The sequence below is a fragment of the Dendrobates tinctorius genome, unplaced genomic scaffold, assembly GCF_039654945.1.
Source record: "Dendrobates tinctorius isolate UK_male_01 unplaced genomic scaffold, ASM3965494v1 ptg000160l, whole genome shotgun sequence".
Classification (NCBI taxonomy): Eukaryota; Metazoa; Chordata; class Amphibia; order Anura; family Dendrobatidae; genus Dendrobates; species Dendrobates tinctorius.
The window spans coordinates 17,763,204-17,783,536 of record NW_027361827.1 but is presented as its reverse complement, the minus strand read 5'-3'; the positions used below and the strand labels follow the sequence as shown (position 1 = coordinate 17,783,536).

The following is a 20,333-nucleotide window of genomic DNA, read 5'->3' as shown; positions in this document are numbered from 1 at the left end:
TTATACAATTTATAGAAATGCAGATTACATACTATTAACTAGGATGCCAATAGAGATTGTCATGGGCTTACTGTGACAGAGAGGAGCCAGAAGACCATAGCCTCTGATTTTACATACTCCTGCACAGATTAGAAGCACTTCACCTTTCAAATTAAATAGTGCAAATTTCTTTTGGCAGTGCAGAGGTTAATCTGCTCTGTTGAGCGCTCCTGGAGCATTAAGTCTCTCAGCTGTGCACTTTTAGCCACTCCCATCTGCTATATAAACTAGGCCCTGGCTAGCACTCATTGCCAGAATAGCTTATGCTGCATGGCTGGAGGTTGTTGTGTGTATTTATCTGTGACTGTTGCTAGGTTTTGAGTGTGTGATAATTCCCTTTCTTCTCCTACTTTGGTTTTACCTCATCCTTCACTCCCCGCTGTTTACCTCTGTTGTTTGTGTGAGTATACTTGCATGATTGGTATTTTCCTTTATCCCTGTTTACATTACCTTGTTAGTCTGGTTGGTGTCTTACAGTACACTACTACTCCCCTCTTCCCCGGGTGGGGGAAGGGTATAGACTGAGGGCGGATTCAGGAGGTAAGGTAAGGTACATGGCCCCGGCATCTTCACCATCAGAAGTAACCCGGGGAACAGGGCGAGCTAGGGCGCCCACTAGCGTTAAGGACAGGGAAGGAGTCCCTGGTCCCAGGACAACCGACAATAGAGCCGTGACAGGGATTGTGCACTCAGTAGCAATGTGTCCTTGTAAAAATGTTATTCCTAAATGAGTCTGAGTGGAGGAGTGCAATAAAAAATATCAGATTGTTCTCAGACTTATGTTATGCAATAGGCAGTGCAGATCTGCATATTTTTCTCAGCTGTATTCCACTTGAGTAAAAAAAAATTGCAGCATGCTTTGATTTCACTCCGAAATCAGACAGTGAGAGGAAAAAAAATCACACGTCATACTGACCAACAGCATGGCATCTGATTTTTACGGATACATTACAATTCTGCTTCATAGGAGGAAACTATAAGTGGTCCTGTAAATGATTAATAACGGCTGAATAAGAATACAGATTGTATACGGACTGCACACAGATGACAAGGGAGAAAAAATGGTCCCACTCTGCTCAATGAGAATGAGGCCAATTTTTTATACGCTAGTGTAAGCGAACCCTTAAGAGCAATAGCACACACTTATTTTTACTCATTACTTCATTCAGCAGATACAGTTAAGTAATAGAACAGAATTTTCATAAAGCAAATCATTTTAAACAAGTTTTTGTTGCTAAATATGTGACAATGGTGTAGTTGCCCTGTGAACCCAAGCTTACCTTTCCAGTCAGGCTCTGTAACTTATTACATTGCTTGAGATAATTACTTATCTACTAAGCACTTTTACTTTGCGGATATATCTCCACATCTTAGTGTACTTTATTCCCATTTTGCCCCCCTTATCTAGGCATTGGGCACTTATATTTTGTTGATTAAATCTTTTGCATCTTCCTTCAGTTAATGACCATACATTGGTTAGGAGTCACATAGTCATTAGGGACCATTATTATGGGAAACTACAGATCCCATGGATTCGTGGAACCCCACTAAGCAATAGAATTTGGAACTTCACTAAGCAATAAAATGTATAAAGTACTTGTAACTCCCCAGTGTATTCTGTTTTATTTTTGTCTTTATGGCCCCAAAGATAGCAGCCTTTTTATTTAGTGTTAATTTTTATGGTCTTTATCAAGGGTCGTGGCTCATAGCAGCCTAAAGTCAAGCCCCCTGGGAATCCTCTACACTACACCCCCTTGAAAAGACCATAAAAATGAGCACTAAATAAAAAGGCTCGTATCTCTGGAACCGTATGTTTTAGAAAACAAAAAACTTAATACTCAGGGAAACAGGTGGAATAAAATAATATTAAACTTTGGCCACTTTTGACCTGGTCACGTACTCTTTAAGTTATTAGACTTGGTCAAAATCTTTGAGCTGCTTTATACGATTTATTTCATACATGTACAATAACACCATGCAACTTCTTCTTGGTAAGATTTCCATTTTTAAGCATTGTTTCATAATAGCTGTAATTAATAGATTTTTTGGGGAGTAACCATATGATAAATGCAGCTATTATTGTATGTATAATATTCTTATTCATCATTCTTTACCAATCTTTGACTCTTTTTGTGCAGTGAAAGTTGGGTTATTACAGTGTTCCATCTTAAACATTTGCGGTAACCAGTACTTAGCATTTTAGGTCTTTATCGTAAATGTGTAGCAAGCTCATTGCATGTGCCCATCTTCAGAAAAAGTTAAAAAGGGGCTTCCAGTGCATCAGATGGTAAATTGGACCGTGCAGTTATATTTTATTTCATCCCAAAAAAGCAGGTAGACTTTAAGATACTCCTAAAGATAATATGGCAGATTTATATGAAAATATATCAACAATATCAGAACTACCGGTAATTAAACAGCGTTTTTTTTATCTATACTTCACATACCTAATAGGAATGAGGCTGAAAATTGCTATATTTCCGGATATAATAAAACAGGTTCCGTTGAATGTCTCCAGAGTGACTTGGTAAATTTTATTGAACACGACTGATGTTAACACCCCTGAGATGGCTAAAGATAGCTGGAGAACAGCAAATAATTTCCCTGAAATGAAACAAATAAATGAACAACAGTCATAATTATCATAAAAAATGGATGCACACTGTAAATCCATTCAGTCACTATCACCTTAAAAACGGTACTGTTTTTCCAACCCAAACTCATCACTTAAAAAGCAAAAACACTTACTCAGACCCCAATTCTTTCTATGCTTGAGTACACTAGCCCAGTGCTACCTAGCATTCCCCTAACCAGACTGGCTTCACTTCTATCCACCATGAAAGCAGAAGCCAAACTGATCTTTCTGTCTAGAGGTTACTCTAATGTCATTGTTCTCTCTCATTGACTATATTGTTTTTTTTCTGCATAATTAAAGGGATTGTCCACTTTATCATAATGGTAACAAATTTATTGGAGACATGATTTTTTGGCACCGACTAATTTATAAGGATTGCACTTGCCTGTGTAGTCTTCATTATAGACTGCAGAGTTCTCCTGTTCCAAAAAAGTGGCTGCTGGTGGAGTATATGACCAGACCTGTCCATCATTATAAAACACTACCCATAGGAAAGTTGTCATAGGCTCATGGACTGGTCTGGTCGCATACTCTACATTTAAAAGTAGAAGGGCTGTGCCATCAGGGAGGAAGGAGAATCTGTAATACGTATATATATTAGAAAATGTCATAAAATCATGTTCTCAACACATGTTAACATACAAATAAAGTGACCTATGGCTTTAAATTTAGAATGCTACTATTTTTATCATTTGTTCTTCTTGGTACAAGGGTGAATACTATTCTAAAGTTAGTGAATCAGGTACAAATGTGTAGGGAGTGTGAAAGAAGTGGTTAATTTCTGTTCTGAATAAAATACAAGAATGTCACGGCGTTACCGCGACAGAACAGAGCCAGAAGACCGCAGCATCTGATGGCTCCTGCTTTGCCGCTGAGAAGAAGCACTTCTCCGGCGTATTAAGGGTGTTTGTTTTCTTTCAGTAGGACAGGGGTTAATCGGCCATGTGGAAATCCCTGCTTTCCGCTGTGCTTGGTTAACCACTCCTCTCTCCTATTAAAACTAGGTCTGCAGGCCAGATCATTGTCTGAGATAGCATTTGCTACTGTCATGATCTCAGTGCGGTTTTGACTCGCACACGTGGGGTTAATGTCTGGAACCAGTGCTGATGACTGGTATTTCTGGGGTTAAAGGTTGTGATCCCAGTGCAGGCTTGCCTGCACACCTGGGGCTATGATTGTGGCCTCTCCCTGATTCTGGGAGAGGCTTCTTATAGCCTCAGGATGCTCCCATCCCCGTCAGTTATACTTTCGCCCTTGGCATTGTGTGGTGACCCCTGAGTGTGTTTGTGCTGTGTTCTGGTTGCTTGATTCTCTGTGTATGACTCGGTCTGTTCTCTGGATATTGCTTTGGATTCTGCTTGGTACCTTCTATGTCTGTTTGGTTTTGACTTCTGCTTGGCCCTGACTATCCGTTCTGTCTCATCCCTGGAACTTTACTGATATATCTGTGTATGACCTCCGCTTTGCCTGACTCTGAGTATTTCTGTATAGTGTCCTGCCATCTCTGAAAACAGGATGCTAAGCCCTGCCCCCTTGCAGTCACATGACCGTAGGTCCTGTGACTGCTTGCTAAACTTCAGCGTCCACAGGTCCTGTGTATCTGTACTTTCCGGCTGTACCTGACCCCGGGCCCCCCAACAGTGCGGGTGAGTCCCTGCTCAGCGGAGGCTGCACGCCGGCGCTGACAGGATCCTGACATTATAACTGACCGTTAAGTTTTTGGTTTTTTTTTCTTTCTCTGCTGAGAAATATGGATCCCATACAATCTCTTGCTGAGCAAATGAAAAATCTGAGTCAGATGTTTCAGGGTTTATCTCTGGAGCAGCAAGCTCTGGCTCGTTCTCAGCAGCAGGTTTCTGAGACAGTGCGGGGGGCTTTAGCTGCTGGGTCTCTGAGGGCTGGGGCGGGTGATGTTGTTTTGGTGTCCTCAGAACCACCTGTTAAACTGCCTGATTTCTTTTCTGGGAACAAAAAGGAGTTCAGGGTCTTCATGGAGGGGTGCAAACTCTTCTATAGTTTGAGGCCATGTTCCTCTGGGGATGAAAGTCAGAAGGTTGGGGTCATTATGTCTCTGTTAAGAGGGTCCCCACAAGCTTGGGCTTTCTCCCTTCCTTCCACTGCCCCTGAGAGAGTGTCTGTGAATGCGTTTTTTGAGGCCCAAGGGCACATATATGATGAGTCAGACCGAGTGCGATTGGCAGAGGACATGGTGATGAGTGTCTGTCAGGGGAAACACTCAGCTGAGTGGTTTTGTACAGAATTCCGCCGCTGGGCCGCAGAGGTCTCTTGGGACGACGCCGCACTCCGAGGACTCTTTCGCAGAAGCTTGTCCGAGCGGTTACAGGATGCCTTGGCATTACATCCCCCACCTAACTCACTCGAGGATGCCATGACCCAGGCCATCCAGAAGGACTGCAGGCTGCAGGCCAGAGGGGTGATGCAGGCGGAGACTCCATTGTTCCCTAGTGGAAAAGAGACTGTTTCTGTGCCCATGGATGTAGGGGCTCTCTCCCTGAAGGAAAAGGAGAGACAACGCCGGAGAGAAAAGCAGTTATGCTTTTACTGTGGTAAAACGGGACATTGGAAAAGGGAGTGTCCTGATTGTCCATCCTCAACCCGGTCGACGGGAAACGACTAGGTCTGGGTAGTCAGCGGGGAGACTACTCAGACCCTCAGGTACCCTTTTCCTCGTTTTCTAAGGTGTTGCTTCAAGTGGAACTGTTAGTGGACAATTGTTGTTTTCCCTCTACAGCTTTCGTGGACTGCAGATCATCCATCAATCTCATTGACTCCCAATTGGTCACACGCTGTAAGATAGGGACAGTTAGACTTAAGGTTCCGATCAAAGTGGTGGCCATTGACTCCTCCCCCCTCACTAAAGAGGGAATTCTCTTTATGTCTGACTTGTTTTCGCTCAAAGTGGGCGCTACCCATGTGGAAAAATTAAGTTGTTTGGTTTTGGACAATCTACCAGCAGGATTGGTGTTGGGCATGCCCTGGTTACAACGCCATAACCCAGTCATTAACTGGAAAACGGGGGAGATTGTTCAGTGGGGGTTTAATGATTCGATGTTATGTGATAAGTCTGCACTATTGGTTGAACCTGTTAAATCTGTATCTGTGTCATCTGTCGAGCTGGAAGGTATTCCGGAGCACCTGAAAGAATTCGAAGATGTGTTCTCTGAAAGCGAGGCCGAGACGTTGCCGCCACATAGACCCTTTGACTGCGCTATCGAGTTAGTCCCGGGGGCTAAATTGCCTAAAGCCCGTCTGTTTAATTTATCTGGCCCTGAGCGCTTGGCCATGAAAGATTACATTGCTGAGAGTCTTCGCAAAGGACACATACGTACCTCAGTCTCACCTGTGGCGGCAGGGTTTTTTTTGTAAAGAAAAAAGATGGTGGTTTACATCCCTGCCTCAATTTTCATGAGCTCAACAAGATTACTGTACGAAATACGTACCCCCTTCCGTCGATTCCCGATTTGAGTAACCAACTTTCAGGGGCAAAATGGTTCTCCAAACTGGATCTTCGGGGGGCATATAATTTGATAAGGGTCCGGGAGGGGGATGAATGGAAAACCGCGTTCCTCATGACCGAGGGACTGTTTGAAAATGTAGTCATGCCGTTTGGTCTTACCAATGTCCCAGCCATATTTCAGAATTTCATCAACGTGGTATTCTCGGATCTCATTGGTCGTTTTGTTATTTACTTAGACGATATTCTGATATACTCTCCCGACAGTCAATCTCATCTGAATCATGTATGAACCGTTCTCCAAAGACTGAGGGAAAATCATCTGTATGCCAAATTGGAGAAATGTGTGTTTTTTGTTCAAGAATTGTCTTTTTTGGGATTAATTGTGTCCTATGAGGGTTTTCGCATGGACCCCTAGAAGGTGCAGGCCATTGCGGATTGGGTGCAACACCAAGACCTTAAGCGTCTTCAGCGCTTCTTGGGGTTCGCCAATTATTACCGCAAATTTATTTGGGGGTTTTCACAGGTGGTCAAACCACTCACAGATCTTACCTGTAAAGGTGCGGATGTGAGAAACTGGTCCTCGCTCGCAAAAGAGGCCTTTGCGACCCTGAAAAGAAGCTTTATCTCTGCTCCCGTGTTAGTACAGCCAGATCCGTCCAAACCATTCGTCGTGGAAGTGGACGCCTCTGAGGTGGGGGTGGGGGCGGTGTTGTCCCAAGGGCCTTTCCAGTACAAACTTATTGCCCTCACCCACAAAGCACTCCATGGCTCAGCACCACCCTACATCTCCTCCCTTGTTTCAGTCTACCACCCTACCCATGCCCTCCGTTCTGCTGATGACCTGAGGTTAGCATCCTCGATAATCAGAACCTCCTACTCCCGTCTCCAAGACTATACACGTGCTGCGCCAATTCTTTGGAATGCACTTCCCAGGTCAATATGAGTAGTCCCCAATCCCTACAATTTTAAGCGTGCCCTGAAAACTCATTTATTCAGACTGGCCTACCACCTCAACACATTAACCTAACTATCCCTGTGTGGCACAGTCAAAAGTTTTACCATAACCAGGTTCCCCGTATCATGTTCCCACATGCTTTATGCATCTATTAGCCCTCGGTGTCCGTACTGTTACACACTTAACATTATGGCTGGTCCAAACAATCAGGGCAATTGTTACCACCCACCTTTCGTGTCTCCCCTTTTTCCCTCATAGATTGTAAGCTTGCGAGCAGGACCCTCATTCCTCTTGGTATCTGTTATGATCTATGTGATTATTGTTATGCTGTAATGTCTATCATCTGTACAAGTCCCCTCTGAAATGTAAAGTGCTGCGGAATATGTCGGCGCAATAGAAATAAAATTTATTATTATTATTATTATTATTATTAAGGGCCTGCCACTCTAACCAACATCAGGCCATGTGCTTTCTTTTCCAAGAAGTTCTCTGCTGTGGAAAGAAATTGCGACGTAGGCAATAGAGAGCTTCTTGTGGTCAAATTGGCGTTTGAAGAATGGAGACACTTTTTGGAGGGGGCCAGTCACCTGGTTACGGTGATCATGGATCACAAAAATTTGTCATACATTGAGTCTGCTTAAAGACTAACGCCCAGACAGGCCCATTAGTCACTATTTTTTCCCCGTTTTCAGTTTACGATTACGTTTCATCCAGGGTCTAAGGATGTCAAGGCTGACGCCTTATCGCGCAGTTTTCAGCCGGTTTCGCCCCCTGAGCCACCGTCCTCCATTCTTAACCCTGGGGTTGTGATAGCAGAGGTCTCGTCTGAATTGGAATGGGAGATTCGGGGGGCCCAGTCGCAGGCCCCGGCGGCCAAGACGGAGGGGAAGTTGTTTGTCCCAGAGCAACTTCGCCTGAAACTCTTGCAGGAGTTCCATGAATCCAAGCTGAGTGCTCACCCTGGAATTTCAGCCACGCGTCTGGTGGTGGCTAGGATCTTTTGGTGGCCTACCCTTGGTTCGGACATAAAAAAATTCATTGCTGGTTGTGGGGTCTGCGCTCATTCTAAAAGCTCTCATAGCCGGCCGGCAGGGGAGCTGATGCCCTTGGCAGTGCCCGAAAGACCATGGACTCACTTATCCATGGATTTTGTTACCAATCTCCCTCCATCTAAGGGTAATACAGTGGTATGAGTAGTGGTGGACAGGTTTTCTAAGCAGGCTCATTTTGTACCCCTAAGAAACTGGGTCTGAGCAGAAAAAGTAAATTAATGTGCATGCAAAATGTAATTGCATATGAACACATGACCTTTACACAGAGAAAACCAAAAACAAAACACAAAACAAATATCCAGGAATAAAAAAGTAAAAAAATATATTGCAAAAATGCATGAAGGTAGTAATAATAGTAATAATAAGGGTATTTAGTTAACATAATTTTGATCAAAATAATGTAGAAGCCATCCCGCCACGTCAAGGCAACCCTTGTGGGACAGTCCTAACTCTTGTATTTAAAACCTTTCCACTTGTCAAGTGACGTAAATGTGAACAAGGACAGAGGGAATGAACCACCAGTAATAGTATAGGCCAGACAGGATGGATTTTCCAACTCAGAAACAGGGCGGTCACACCCTTATATGCACAGAATGCACAATGAAACAAATAAGAAACTGGGTCTGAGCAGAAAAAGTAATTAATGTGCATGCAAAATGTAATTGCATATGAACACATGACCTTTACACAGAGAAAACCAAAAACAAATATCCAGGAATAAAAAAGTAAAAAAATATATTGCAAAAATGCATGAAGGTAGTAATAATAGTAATAATAAGGGTATTTAGTTAACATAATTTTGATCAAAATAATGTAGAAGCCATCCCGCCACGTCAAGGCAACCCTTGTGGGACAGTCCTAACTCTTGTATTTAAAACCTTTCCACTTGTCAAGTGACGTAAATGTGAACAAGGACAGAGGGACTGAACCACCAGTAATAGTATAGGCCAGACAGGATGGACTTTCCAACTAAGAAACAGGGCGGTCACACCCTTATATGCACAGAATGCACAATGAAACAAATAAGAAACTGGGTCTGAGCATAAAAAGTAAATTAATGTGCATGCAAAATGTAATTGCATATGAACACATGACCTTACACAGAGAAAACCAAAACCAAAACACAAAACAAATATCCAGGAATAAAAAAGTAAAAAAATATATTGCAAAAATTGCATGAAGGTAGTAATAATAGTAATAATAAGGGTATTTAGTTAACATAATTTTGATCAAAATAATGTAGAAGCCATCCCGCCACGTCAAGGCAACCCTTGTGGGACAGTCCTAACTCTTGTATTTAAAACCTTTCCACTTGTCAAGTGACGTAAATGTGAACAAGGACAGAGGGACTGAACCACCAGAAATAGTATAGGCCAGACAGGATGGATTTTCCAACTCAGAAACAGGGCGGTCACACCCTTATATTTTTTTACTTTTTTATTCCTGGATATTTGTTTTGTGTTTTGTTTTTGGTTTTCTCTGGTGTGACCGCCCTGTTTCTGAGTTGGTTCAGTCCCTCTGTCCTTGTTCCCATTTACATCACTTGACAAGTGGAAAGGTTTTAAATACAAGAGTTAGGACTGTCCCACAAGGGTTGCCTTGACGTGGCGGGATGGCTTCTATATTATTTTGATCAAAATTATGTTATCTAAATACCCTTATTATTACTATTATTACTACCTTCATGCAATTTTTGCAATATATTTTTTTACTTTTTTATTCCTAGATATTTGTTTTGTGTTTTGTTTTTGGTTTTCTCTGTGTAAAGGTCATGTGTTCATATGCAATTACATTTTGCATGCACATTAATTTACTTTTTCTGCTCAGACCCAGTTTCTTATTTGTTTCATTGTGCATTCTGTGCATATAAGGGTGTGACCGCCCTTTTTCTGAGTTGGAAAATCCATCCTGTCTGGCCTATACTATTACTGGTGGTTCAGTCCCTCTGTCCTTGTTCACATTTATGTCACTTAACAAGTGGAAAGGTTTTAAATACAAGAGTTAGGACTGTCCCACAAGGGTTGCCTTGACGTGGCAGGATGGCTTTTAAATTATTTTAATCAAAATTATGTTAACTAAATACCCTTATTATTACTATTATTACTACCTTCATGCAATTTTTGCAACATATTTTTTTACTTTTTTATTCCTGGATATTTGTTTTGTGTTTTGTTTTTCATTTTGTACCCCTGTCCGCACTACCGTCAGCTGAGACGTTGTCCAGGTTGTTTGTGCAGCATGTGATCCGGTTGCATGGGGTATCCCTGAATGTGGTGTCTGATCGTGGTGTGCAGTTTGTGGCTAAGTTTTGGCATGCTTTCTGCAAAAAATTAGGGATGTCTCTGTCCTTTTCGTCTGCATACCATCCTGAGAGCAATGGTCAGATGGAGCGCACTAACCAGTCCCTGGAACAGATCCTCAGGTGTCTAACCTCTGCTAGACAGAATGACTGGTGCGATGCACTGCCGTTGGCTGAATTTGCCTTCAATAGTCGGGTGAGTCAATCCACGGGTATGACTCCTTTTTTGATCAACTATGGGTTCAGTCCTCATTTTGGTGAGTTTTCTCGTCTAGACTCGGGGTGTCCCGGGGCTGAGGGCTCTGTTCAGCGATTACAGAATACGTAGGCAGAAGTTCAGCGGAGTATATCTAGGTCTCAGGGGGCAGGTATAAGTTTTTCGCGGACAGGAAACTAACATCAGGGCCCACGTTTCAGGTTGGAGACAAGGTTTGGCTCTCCACACGAAACATTAAGTTGAAGGTTCCTTCAGCCAAGTTGGGGCCCAAATTAATTGGCCCATACAAGATTGTGGAAAAAATCAATCCAGTGACGTATAGGCTGTGCCTTCCACCCTCTTTCAAGATCCCTAACGTCTTCCACAAATCTCTACCGAAACCTTTTGAAGCAGTCCGGGGAGACTCCGAGTCCGCTGCTCCTCCTGTTTTGGTCGAGGGGCAGGTGGAGTACGAGGTTGGTCATATCGTAGATTCCAGGTTGGTACGGTGGTCGGTACAGTAGCTGGTTCATTGGAAGGGGTATGGACCGGAAGACAGGTCCTGGGTACTGGCCCGGTTGATGCATGCTGATCGCCTGGTGCGGGCTTTCCATGCTAAGCAGCCGGGCAAGCCTGGGGGTACTGTCATGATCTCAGTGCGGGTTTGACTCGCACACGTGGGGTTAATGTCTGGAACCAGTGCTGATGACTGGCATTTCTGGGGTTAAAGGTTGTGATCCCAGTGCAGGCTTACCTGCACACCTGGGGCTTATGATTGTGGCCTCTCCCTGGTTCTGGGAGAGGCTTCTTATAGCCTCAGGATGCTTCCATCCCCGTCAGTTATACTTTCGCCCTTGGCATTGTGTGGTGACTCCTGAGTGTGTTTGTGCTGTGTTCTGGTTGCTTGATTCTCTGTGTATGACTCGGTCTGTTCTCTGGATATTGCTTTGGATTCTGCTTGGTACCTTCTATGTCTGTTTGGTTTTGACTTCTGCTTGGCCCTGACTATCCGTTCTGTCTCATCCCTGGTACTTTACTGATATCTCTGTGTATGACCTCCTTTTTGCCTGACTCTGAGTATTTCTGTATAGTGTCCTGCCATCTCTGAAAGCAGGATGCTAAGCCCCGCCCCCTTGCAGTCACATGACCATAGGTCCTGTGACTGCTTGCTAAACTTCAGTGTCCACAGGTCCTGTGTATCTGTACTTTCCGGCTGTACCTGACCCCGGGCCCCCCTACAGTGCGGGTGAGTCCCTGCTCAGCGGAGGCTGCACGCTGGTGCTGACAGGATGCTGACAGCTACAAGGATCTGGAGAGAGAGAAGAGCTGGTGTTTGGAGTGCTGGAGGAGTTTAATGTGCGACAGTTGCTTGGTTTGTACGCTTGGAGATTCCTCATCCATTCCTGCTTTGTTTTCTTCCCCCGTCCTTCACACCCTGGTGTATACCTCTGTTGCTTGTGAGAGTATTATTTGTGAGTGGAATTTTCTTTTACCCTTGTCTCATTCCCCTGTCTGTCGGGTTGGTGTACTTCGGTACACGGTAGCACCTCTCTTCCCCGGGAAGGGGGAATGGGACAGACACAGGGCTAAAGCTAGGAGACAGGGCTAGGGAGGAGGCCCCGACATCCTCGCCATCTGAGGAATCCTGGGGAACAGGGCAAGTTAGGGTGCCCCCTAGTTTCAGGGCCAGGAAACGTGCCCCTGGTCCCAGTTTACTCGCCAGCCCAATCATGACAAAGAAAATAGTATTATGCATGAATTGCCTATGTTCCAGTTATCATCTGTCCACGTGCCGATATTTTTAAGGCCTGAAGGTTATTTCTTACAATTCCCAGAAATTGGTCAAAGACATATTGTTGCTTCTAAATTCTGTGGATTCAGCCCAATTCCTCTGAACATCAACTTTTGAACCTGGTCACACTGACCTATGGAAAGTTCCCCCCACATTTTCTTATGTAATCTATCTCGCATCTCAGGATGTGTTTGACAACCCATATAGTATAACTCATATTTCTGTGATTATTGTGCAATGCCTCATTTCCCTTTGATCTTGTACTATAAAAGATCACCGTCAATAAACTTTAGAGACTATTTGGAAAGACAACTATCAGTCTGTCTCTCTGATTATTGCTTCATTGCTTGTGTACCCCAGACGGAAAAAAACCTGAGTAGCATAGAAGTCCTTCCTCTGACAACTTTTTAGGCCTTCAGCAGGATAAATATTCCCCTTCGACTTTCATCTCAGACTGAACAATTGGCCGCCTCTCTCCTGAACAGAAAACCAGATCCCGGGTAAGTGAGCAGATTTATTACTCACACAGTTTTCTCTCTGGGAAAGGAGGCTTTCTAGAGTCAGTCTTTGGGGATTTCTAACAGCAAAACCCTCAGGTAAAAGAAAGTATCTGTTATTTGTTATCTCTTGTATGTTTAAGTGGTGTTAACAATTGTTTTTGTTTCATTATGAAGTGCGATGATTTTCCATTTGTTTTGTCTGTATCTATAACAAGGGTTCCTGACTGTCTGTTTGTAATGATGTTAATGTTAATACTGTAAATATTGTAATTAAATTGTTCTGATCCTGCTCCTCTGCTATACTTGTTCTATGTTTGTTCTATGTTTCTTTCCTTATTACTTTTATTCTGCTTTTGTTAGCTAATTTTATTAGTTCAGTTTACTGGTGCCTTGTCAGTTGTTAGAGTACCGTCACACTTGGCGATGCACCAGCGATCCCGACAATGATATGACCTAGTAGGGATCGCTGGTGCGTCTCTACGTGGTCGCTGGTGAGATGTCAAACAGTCAGATCTCACCAGCGACGCAGCAATGATACGGAACGATACAACGGTTGTTGGGACCCTGTCTCAGACCTGTAGTATTGAGGTCGTTCGTCGTTATCCCTGTCAAACACAGCGACCCAAAAAATTGCCCAGGACATTCGAGCGCGATCAGCGACATCACAGCAGGGGCCCGATCGCTGCTATTTGTCACACGTAGCGAGATCGTCACAAAATCGGTGATGCAACAGCTATCTCGCTAGCGATCTCGCTATGTGATACGTGGGCATTAATTGATAAGTAGTATTGATAATGCTGTGCTGAACAGTTCTGATTATACTGTGGTCCTGATATATTGCTGAATCTGTGTTGTGGGGTACTAAGCAGCGCTGGTGATGTATGGAGACTAAATGAGTGTGCTCAGTGTATAAATAGCCTTCTCATTAAAATCAGTGAGCAAGATAAAACTCTCTGGTTTGTTGCTACTCGAAAAAAACTTACAGGAAGGTGTGGGAGTTTGTAGTTGTGGCGCCCCTGAGAGTTCAGTTGCCACAGAGGTACTGCACCTCCTCCTGAGGTGTGGTACCCCACTATCCAGGTAAGGTGGAGATGCCTGACCACACTCCAACACCTGCACCCAGCACAGACACTTTAGAATAGTGGAGCACCCTGTAAGTCAGCTGCTTTGGTTCACAAAGGGTGCTGGGGAAGTGGGTGGAGCTTGGACTGCACAAGAGAGGGAAGAAGGTAGGGAAGGGGGCAGTGAGTGAGAGAAGATCTCCGGAGAGGGATGGAGCAGAAGCAAGTGCAGCAGCAGACTGTTGGGAGTCACAGCTGTTGGAACGGGAAAGAGCAAGAGAAAGCCTAATTCTTCAGAAGGAAGATAGATTAGTACGGAACGTGGGGAGAAGAGAACTGAGGACAAGGGTGAGAGCAGAGCCCTTCCTTAAGTTAAAGCGCATGGTTTTGGAGTCCGGTATCCGAAGTTGTATGGATGCTGATGGTCCTGCAGCAGAAACCGGAGGAATAGAAGTTGTCACCACTTTATTCCCACCTAAGACTCGGGGGCACAATAGTAACGTGTGTGAGCCGGGACCTGATAGTAGGAAGTCCCCGAAGCGGGCTACAGCTGTCTGCTGTACAAGTGGCGTTCCAAGTAACATCTGGAAGGAGGAACTTGAGTTTAATTCACAACTACAAGTACTTCAGTTTAGGCGCTAATGAGGAGACGTTCAGGAAAGGCATATGTTGGAGGAGTGCTGGAAAGTTGTACTCTATCTTGCCTGGGAGTTGGCTGAGCCCCTGACCTGGAGGACACGGCACCGAAGTGGGCATCTGTATGCGCAACAGACTGTGAGTAAAGCCTTGGAACTACAAGCCCTTGTGTCCTCCCCTTATTCCTGCGCCACTGATCCAGCACTGCTACATCTCTGTGCCTAGCACTGCACCATCTACTTCAACACCTATTACTACTGCCCTGGGACTACAGCTCCGCCTGTGGGGAGCTTCATCACCATTGCTGCACCACACCATCTGTCCCAGAGAAGCAACCCTGCAGCGCTGGTCAAACTGACAAGAAACCACAGGTGGCATCACGAATCATCTCAATAACTTTATCCACATCACTCTACCCCTTTTACATTGACTGCCTGAGGCCACGGACCGGGTCCCTGCCACTGTGACATCTCCCATTGGAATCAATGGGCCCGGCACCGAGTACCCCACGGCCTCTGGGGGAGAGTCATAGTGAAGTGGGAAAAATCATGTGAAGACAATCTATGTGGACAAAAATGCTCATTTTTGTATGCAACCTGGTGTAACAGGCCAGATTAACACCCCGCCCAGAATATACCCGGCGTTAAAGTGGCCGAGGCCAGATTATACCCCGGGTTTATTCTGGCCTAGGCCAAGCTATACCCCGGGATATAAAATGGACTAGGCCAGATTACTGTTTACCCCTCCGGGTTAGAATATGCCCCAGCTGCTGTAGATCAGATTTTTAAGGCTTTTGAGAACCATTGAGTCATATACTCAATAATGGAGCCCCAGGCAGCAAACGGGGCCCCAGGCAGCACACAGGGGGCAGAGACAGCAAACCGGGTCCCAGGCAGCACACAGGACCCCAGGCAGAACACGGGGTTCTAGGCAGTGCACAGGGGCCTCAGCGCACAGTGGGGCAGAGATGGTGCATGGGGCCCCAGACAGCACACAAGGCCCCAGACAGCACACAGAGGCCCCAGGCAGCGCACAGGGGCCCCAGACATCACACAGGATTGAGCGACATACTCAAGAACGTGGTCCAAAGCAGCGCACAGGGGGGGCATAGACAGCGCATGGGGCCCAAAACAGCAAAAGGGGCCCCAGACATGGCACAGAGGCACCAGACACTGCACAGGATTGAGTGATATACTCAAAAACGGGGCCCCAGGCAGCGCACAGGGGGGCAGAGACAGTGCAAGGGGCCCCAGACAGCACACAAGGCCCCAGACAGCACACAGAGGCCCCAGGCAGCGCAGAGGGGCCCCAGACATCACACAGGATTGAGCGACATACTCAAGAACGTGGTCCAAAGCAGCGCACAGGGGGGGCATAGACAGCGCATGGGGCCCAAAACAGCAAAAGGGGCCCCAGACATGGCACAGAGGCACCAGACACTGCACAGGATTGAGTGATATACTCAAAAATGGGGCCCCAGGCAGCGCACAGGGGGGCAGAGACAGCGCATGGGGCCCCAGACAGCGCAAGGAGCCCCAGACATAGCACAGGGGCCTAGAAATCGCACAGGATTGAGTGATATACTCAAGAACGGGCCCTAGACAGCGCACAGGGGGTCCCAGACAGCGCACACCATTTTCAAGAAGACTTCCAAGAGCTCAATCTTCGCATGCGCTACCTGGGACTCGAAGGGCGCCGGCATGAAATTTTAAATAAATTAGAACAAAATACACCCACACACAGCGGAGGGGATGGAACAAAGCTGAAGACCCTAGCAATAGCCCCCCTATACTGTATGCACGAAGATATGAATACAAGGAAACTTCAAACAACTTTTAATCAGTATGACAGCACCAATATGGTCCTGTCTATACTTTACTTTGAAAAATGCTGCCGATAGGTTATGTTTAAAGGGAATCTTTCACCCCCTGGGATGTATATGACCTATTAATATGAGCATACAGGTAATAGAAATGTTACACTAGTCCTACCTGCATGCCTCATATTAATGGTCTTGTTGCTGAGAATGTTATATTCTTTCCCTATGCTACTGATTTCTTCCAGGATCCGGGGCGTGCGGTGCCTGGATGAAATCCTGCCTCCTGTCTTCATTGTAATACTACCTCCCTCCCATGCATGTCAGTTATGGCCCCGGAATCCCGCACCTGCACCTTGCACTCCCTCAGGAATACATACCTCATCCTCCCTTCTTTGGGTGCTGCACTCGCACTCAGGGATCTTCTGCGCAGGAGTGCGTGCCTATAATATGCTCTCCCCACTTCCTCCCTGCACAGTCATGGCTAGGAACCATGTGTATATGGTGATGACTATGCAGGGAGGAAGTGGGGAGAGCACCTTATTGGTGCGCACTAGGGTGACCGCAAAAAATCGATGTCGGAATTTTGTCCGTCTGGACCCCACAAAACGATTCCCCTTTCCAGATATTGAGATAGCCAAAATTTGAGCTCGATCAAACGACGTTAACCCGTGCCGCTCGTCGCTCAAAGTTTGAAAAAATCCAAATTGAGGTATTTTAAGATTTAGGTATTTTGCATAGTCTGTTAGACTATAAAGAATGTGACAACAACATTGCAGAAATAGCCCTGACCAAATTTTCGAACCATTTGTGGTATTTGAATGCAGAGTTGGTGGGATTATCGTTTTTTGATCCCACCATTACAGACAATGAAAAGTTGTTAATGGCTAATAAATTGCTCAGTAGCACAGATGAACCATCAGAGCACGCTAGGGTTGTAAATCCAAAAGTTAGGAAAGAAAAATTAAAAGAGGTAGGAAGTAACCGACTTTAACGACCTTCTGACAAAAGATGAAGAACAAAAGCAATATGTCCTGCAAGTTGTAAGCAAATGCCGAGCATTATATTCTGACGTTTCAAAAACTACTTTAACAAAAGCTCTAGAATAGATTAGATAACTATGTAAAATTATCAACTCATGTAGGTTAGCGTGCTCTGATGGTTCATTAACAACTTTTCATTGTCTGTAATGGTGGGATCAAAAAACGATAATCCCACCAACTCTGCATTCAAATACCACAAATGGTTCGAAAATTTGGTCAGGGCTATTTCTGCAATGTTGTTGTCACATTCTTTATAGTCTAACAGACTATGCAAAATACCTAAATCTTAAAATACCTCAATTTGGATTTTTTCAAACTTTGAGCGACGAGCGGCACGGGTTAACGTCGTTTGATCGAGCTCAAATTTTGGCTCTCTCAATATCTGGAAAGGGGAATCGTTTTGTGGGGTCCAGACGAACAAGATTCTGACATTTTTCCCCCCCCCATATGAGATCCGGTCACCCTAGTGCGCACGCCGGAGGTCACTACAACGGAAGTACCATATTAGCTTTCTTTACTTACCATATGATGATCCTTGTATATGTTTGGATAAAGTAGACCTTATAGTTGGGAGTGGTATTAGCGCAAACATCATTACTGCACGAGCTGCAAAACATTTCAAAATAAAACTGATCAACATATACCACTTTTATACATTTTGTTTTAAGGTGTGGCTCCGGGTTCTAGTTAAGCTCCACTTCATCTGGAACAAAAATGTCATTTGGTTCCCAAGTCATCTATCTAAATGCCTAGGTAGAGAGTGGCTTTTACACTTAATTTTCCGCTAAGCACCTACCAAGTACACTATGGACTAATTTTTATTGATTTATACATGTTACCCAGATCTGGATCATGCAGCCATATTTTCTGGTACTCCGATAACTTAATAATTAAATCGCATTTCAAATAAATTCCTCCTTACAATCACATCTAATGACAAATCATCCACGATAAGCAAAAGGTTGTTTACAGGGATTGTAATGCTTGTAGCTGGCAGACTACTTCAATGAATCTTACCAATTAGTAGAAACTAACGGAAGAAGGCAACCCTAAAATTTATGGGGCATGTTTTGTTGGACAAAAGTCATCATTCTGATAATAATATTATATTTTATAAATTTTCCTTTATACAATACCCTTCTACTTACCTATGAAAAATAAGAATGTCCATCGCACAAATGCCATAATGAATATTCCACCAATGAAAGACGCTATGCCAATCAAAATCAAGGAGACATCCTTAAACCACCTGGATGAAACAAACACGGCTAAGAAACTGGTGACGAATATCATGTAGCCTGCCGCATTAGCATAACCAATGTACTCAGGGTTGAAATTAAGTGGTTTGTTTAGCAAAAATAAAGAAAGTACATCAACACATCCGTCAACTGCAACATTGTACAATATGGCACTAGCGAAAAGAAGAGTGATAAAGCCTCGAGATGGTGTCCCAGATGTAGTGCTCAGAGGTGGTTCTTTAACTATTCCTCCGAGAAGCTTTGAACTTTCAGTAGGTTCCTCAGAGGATACATGTCCATGATTAGCTATTCCTGTGTTTTCATGCTGGGGCACTTTAAGCACAAAAATAGAATACAACAGACAAAATGCATAAAGTGAAATACTACCAATCACTAGGGTTGTACCTTGATGGTTTGTAATTCTCACGCTCACAAAAATATGTCCAGATGATAAACTACCAATAAAACCAGCAATTCCATATACCAGTTCAATGACGATGAATTTCAGAGAGCGGCTTTGTTCGGAGGAGCTTTCAGAAGCCCAGGCCATAACTCCAGCCCAGTAGGTTGTGAACCAACCAGTTAAACCATTCAAAGCGGCAGAGCCAAACATTACTTCAATAGGCCAGTCCAAAAGGATGACCAGCAGCAAAAGGCTCCTTGATATTAGGTATCCAAATAGTGGCACAATTATAGTAACCTTCCTCCTTTGCCGGTCGCCAATTTTTGCCAAAATGTAGGCAGAAAGCAAAGGTGCAAGTCCCAAGATCAGGTTGTGAATGATGTAGAAGTTTGATATGGATTTCTGAAGCATGTAGCTATCAGATGTATTTAGAGATGCAATAGAATGGTTATAGTAATTTTTTACTGCAAAAAGCAATGCAGTGTCATAGAAGGAACTGGCCACCTGAGCTGCAGCAACTACTGGCTCAATCCAGGTCCTCACATTTGCCATGGTTGTAGGTGCCTTTAATCGGTCTTTAAGGCTTTGAACAAGAATTGTCTTTTGCATGAAGTGACTTCCTGTATGATCTGTTTGGGATCTATGTTCAAAATGACATTCCGAATAGGTGCTGTGCTTGATCTGCCTTGGTCGTAGGAAATGTTGCCCTTTTTTTGGGCTATAATCTCAGTCGCCAGGTAGAAGTAACTGAGTAGATTGTTTTTAGATAACTAGATATCCAAAGAGTCTGACAGAATGACAGTGAGAAGCGAGCAGAAAATACTTCCTCATTTCTGCTGAACTACTCATGTCGCATAGGCGGAACAAAGCTTTGTTTGCACTTTTCACATCAGTTTAAGCAATACAGGAGTGGCAGGGGGAGAAATTGAGGAAACTGTTCAACAAATGTCAGACTAAAGGGGATATCCAGCTCCCAAATAAAATCTGGGCGTCAATGCCAGATTTATACAACTGGTGAAGAAAACTATTGTGTTGAAAGTTATATGTATAATGTTTGCACACAATACATATATTAGGCATTATACCACATAGGGCCAGCTTTATACAGATTCAGTGTGTTAGATCTACTCCATACTCTAACTAAAGGGGTTAGCATTTTATTTTTACCCTATGGCCTAAGATTTGACAGG

The 20,333-nt window shown here is 44.2% G+C and overlaps 1 protein-coding gene across 1 annotated transcript in view; it reads right to left on the bottom strand.

The window, feature by feature from the left end:
• LOC141052396 (solute carrier family 46 member 2-like) overlaps window positions 1-19,936 on the bottom strand; it is a 28,802-nt gene extending 8,866 nt beyond the window's left edge. The window contains exons 1-3 of the mRNA XM_073549629.1: window positions 18,651-19,936; window positions 18,025-18,108; window positions 2,487-2,643 (exon numbers count right to left, since the gene is read on the bottom strand). Coding sequence (XP_073405730.1) covers window positions 2,487-2,643; window positions 18,025-18,108; window positions 18,651-19,752 — 1,343 coding nt within the window. The 5' untranslated portion in view covers window positions 19,753-19,936. The remainder of the gene's footprint in view (window positions 1-2,486; window positions 2,644-18,024; window positions 18,109-18,650) is intronic.
• Window positions 19,937-20,333: the final 397 nt, after the last annotated feature.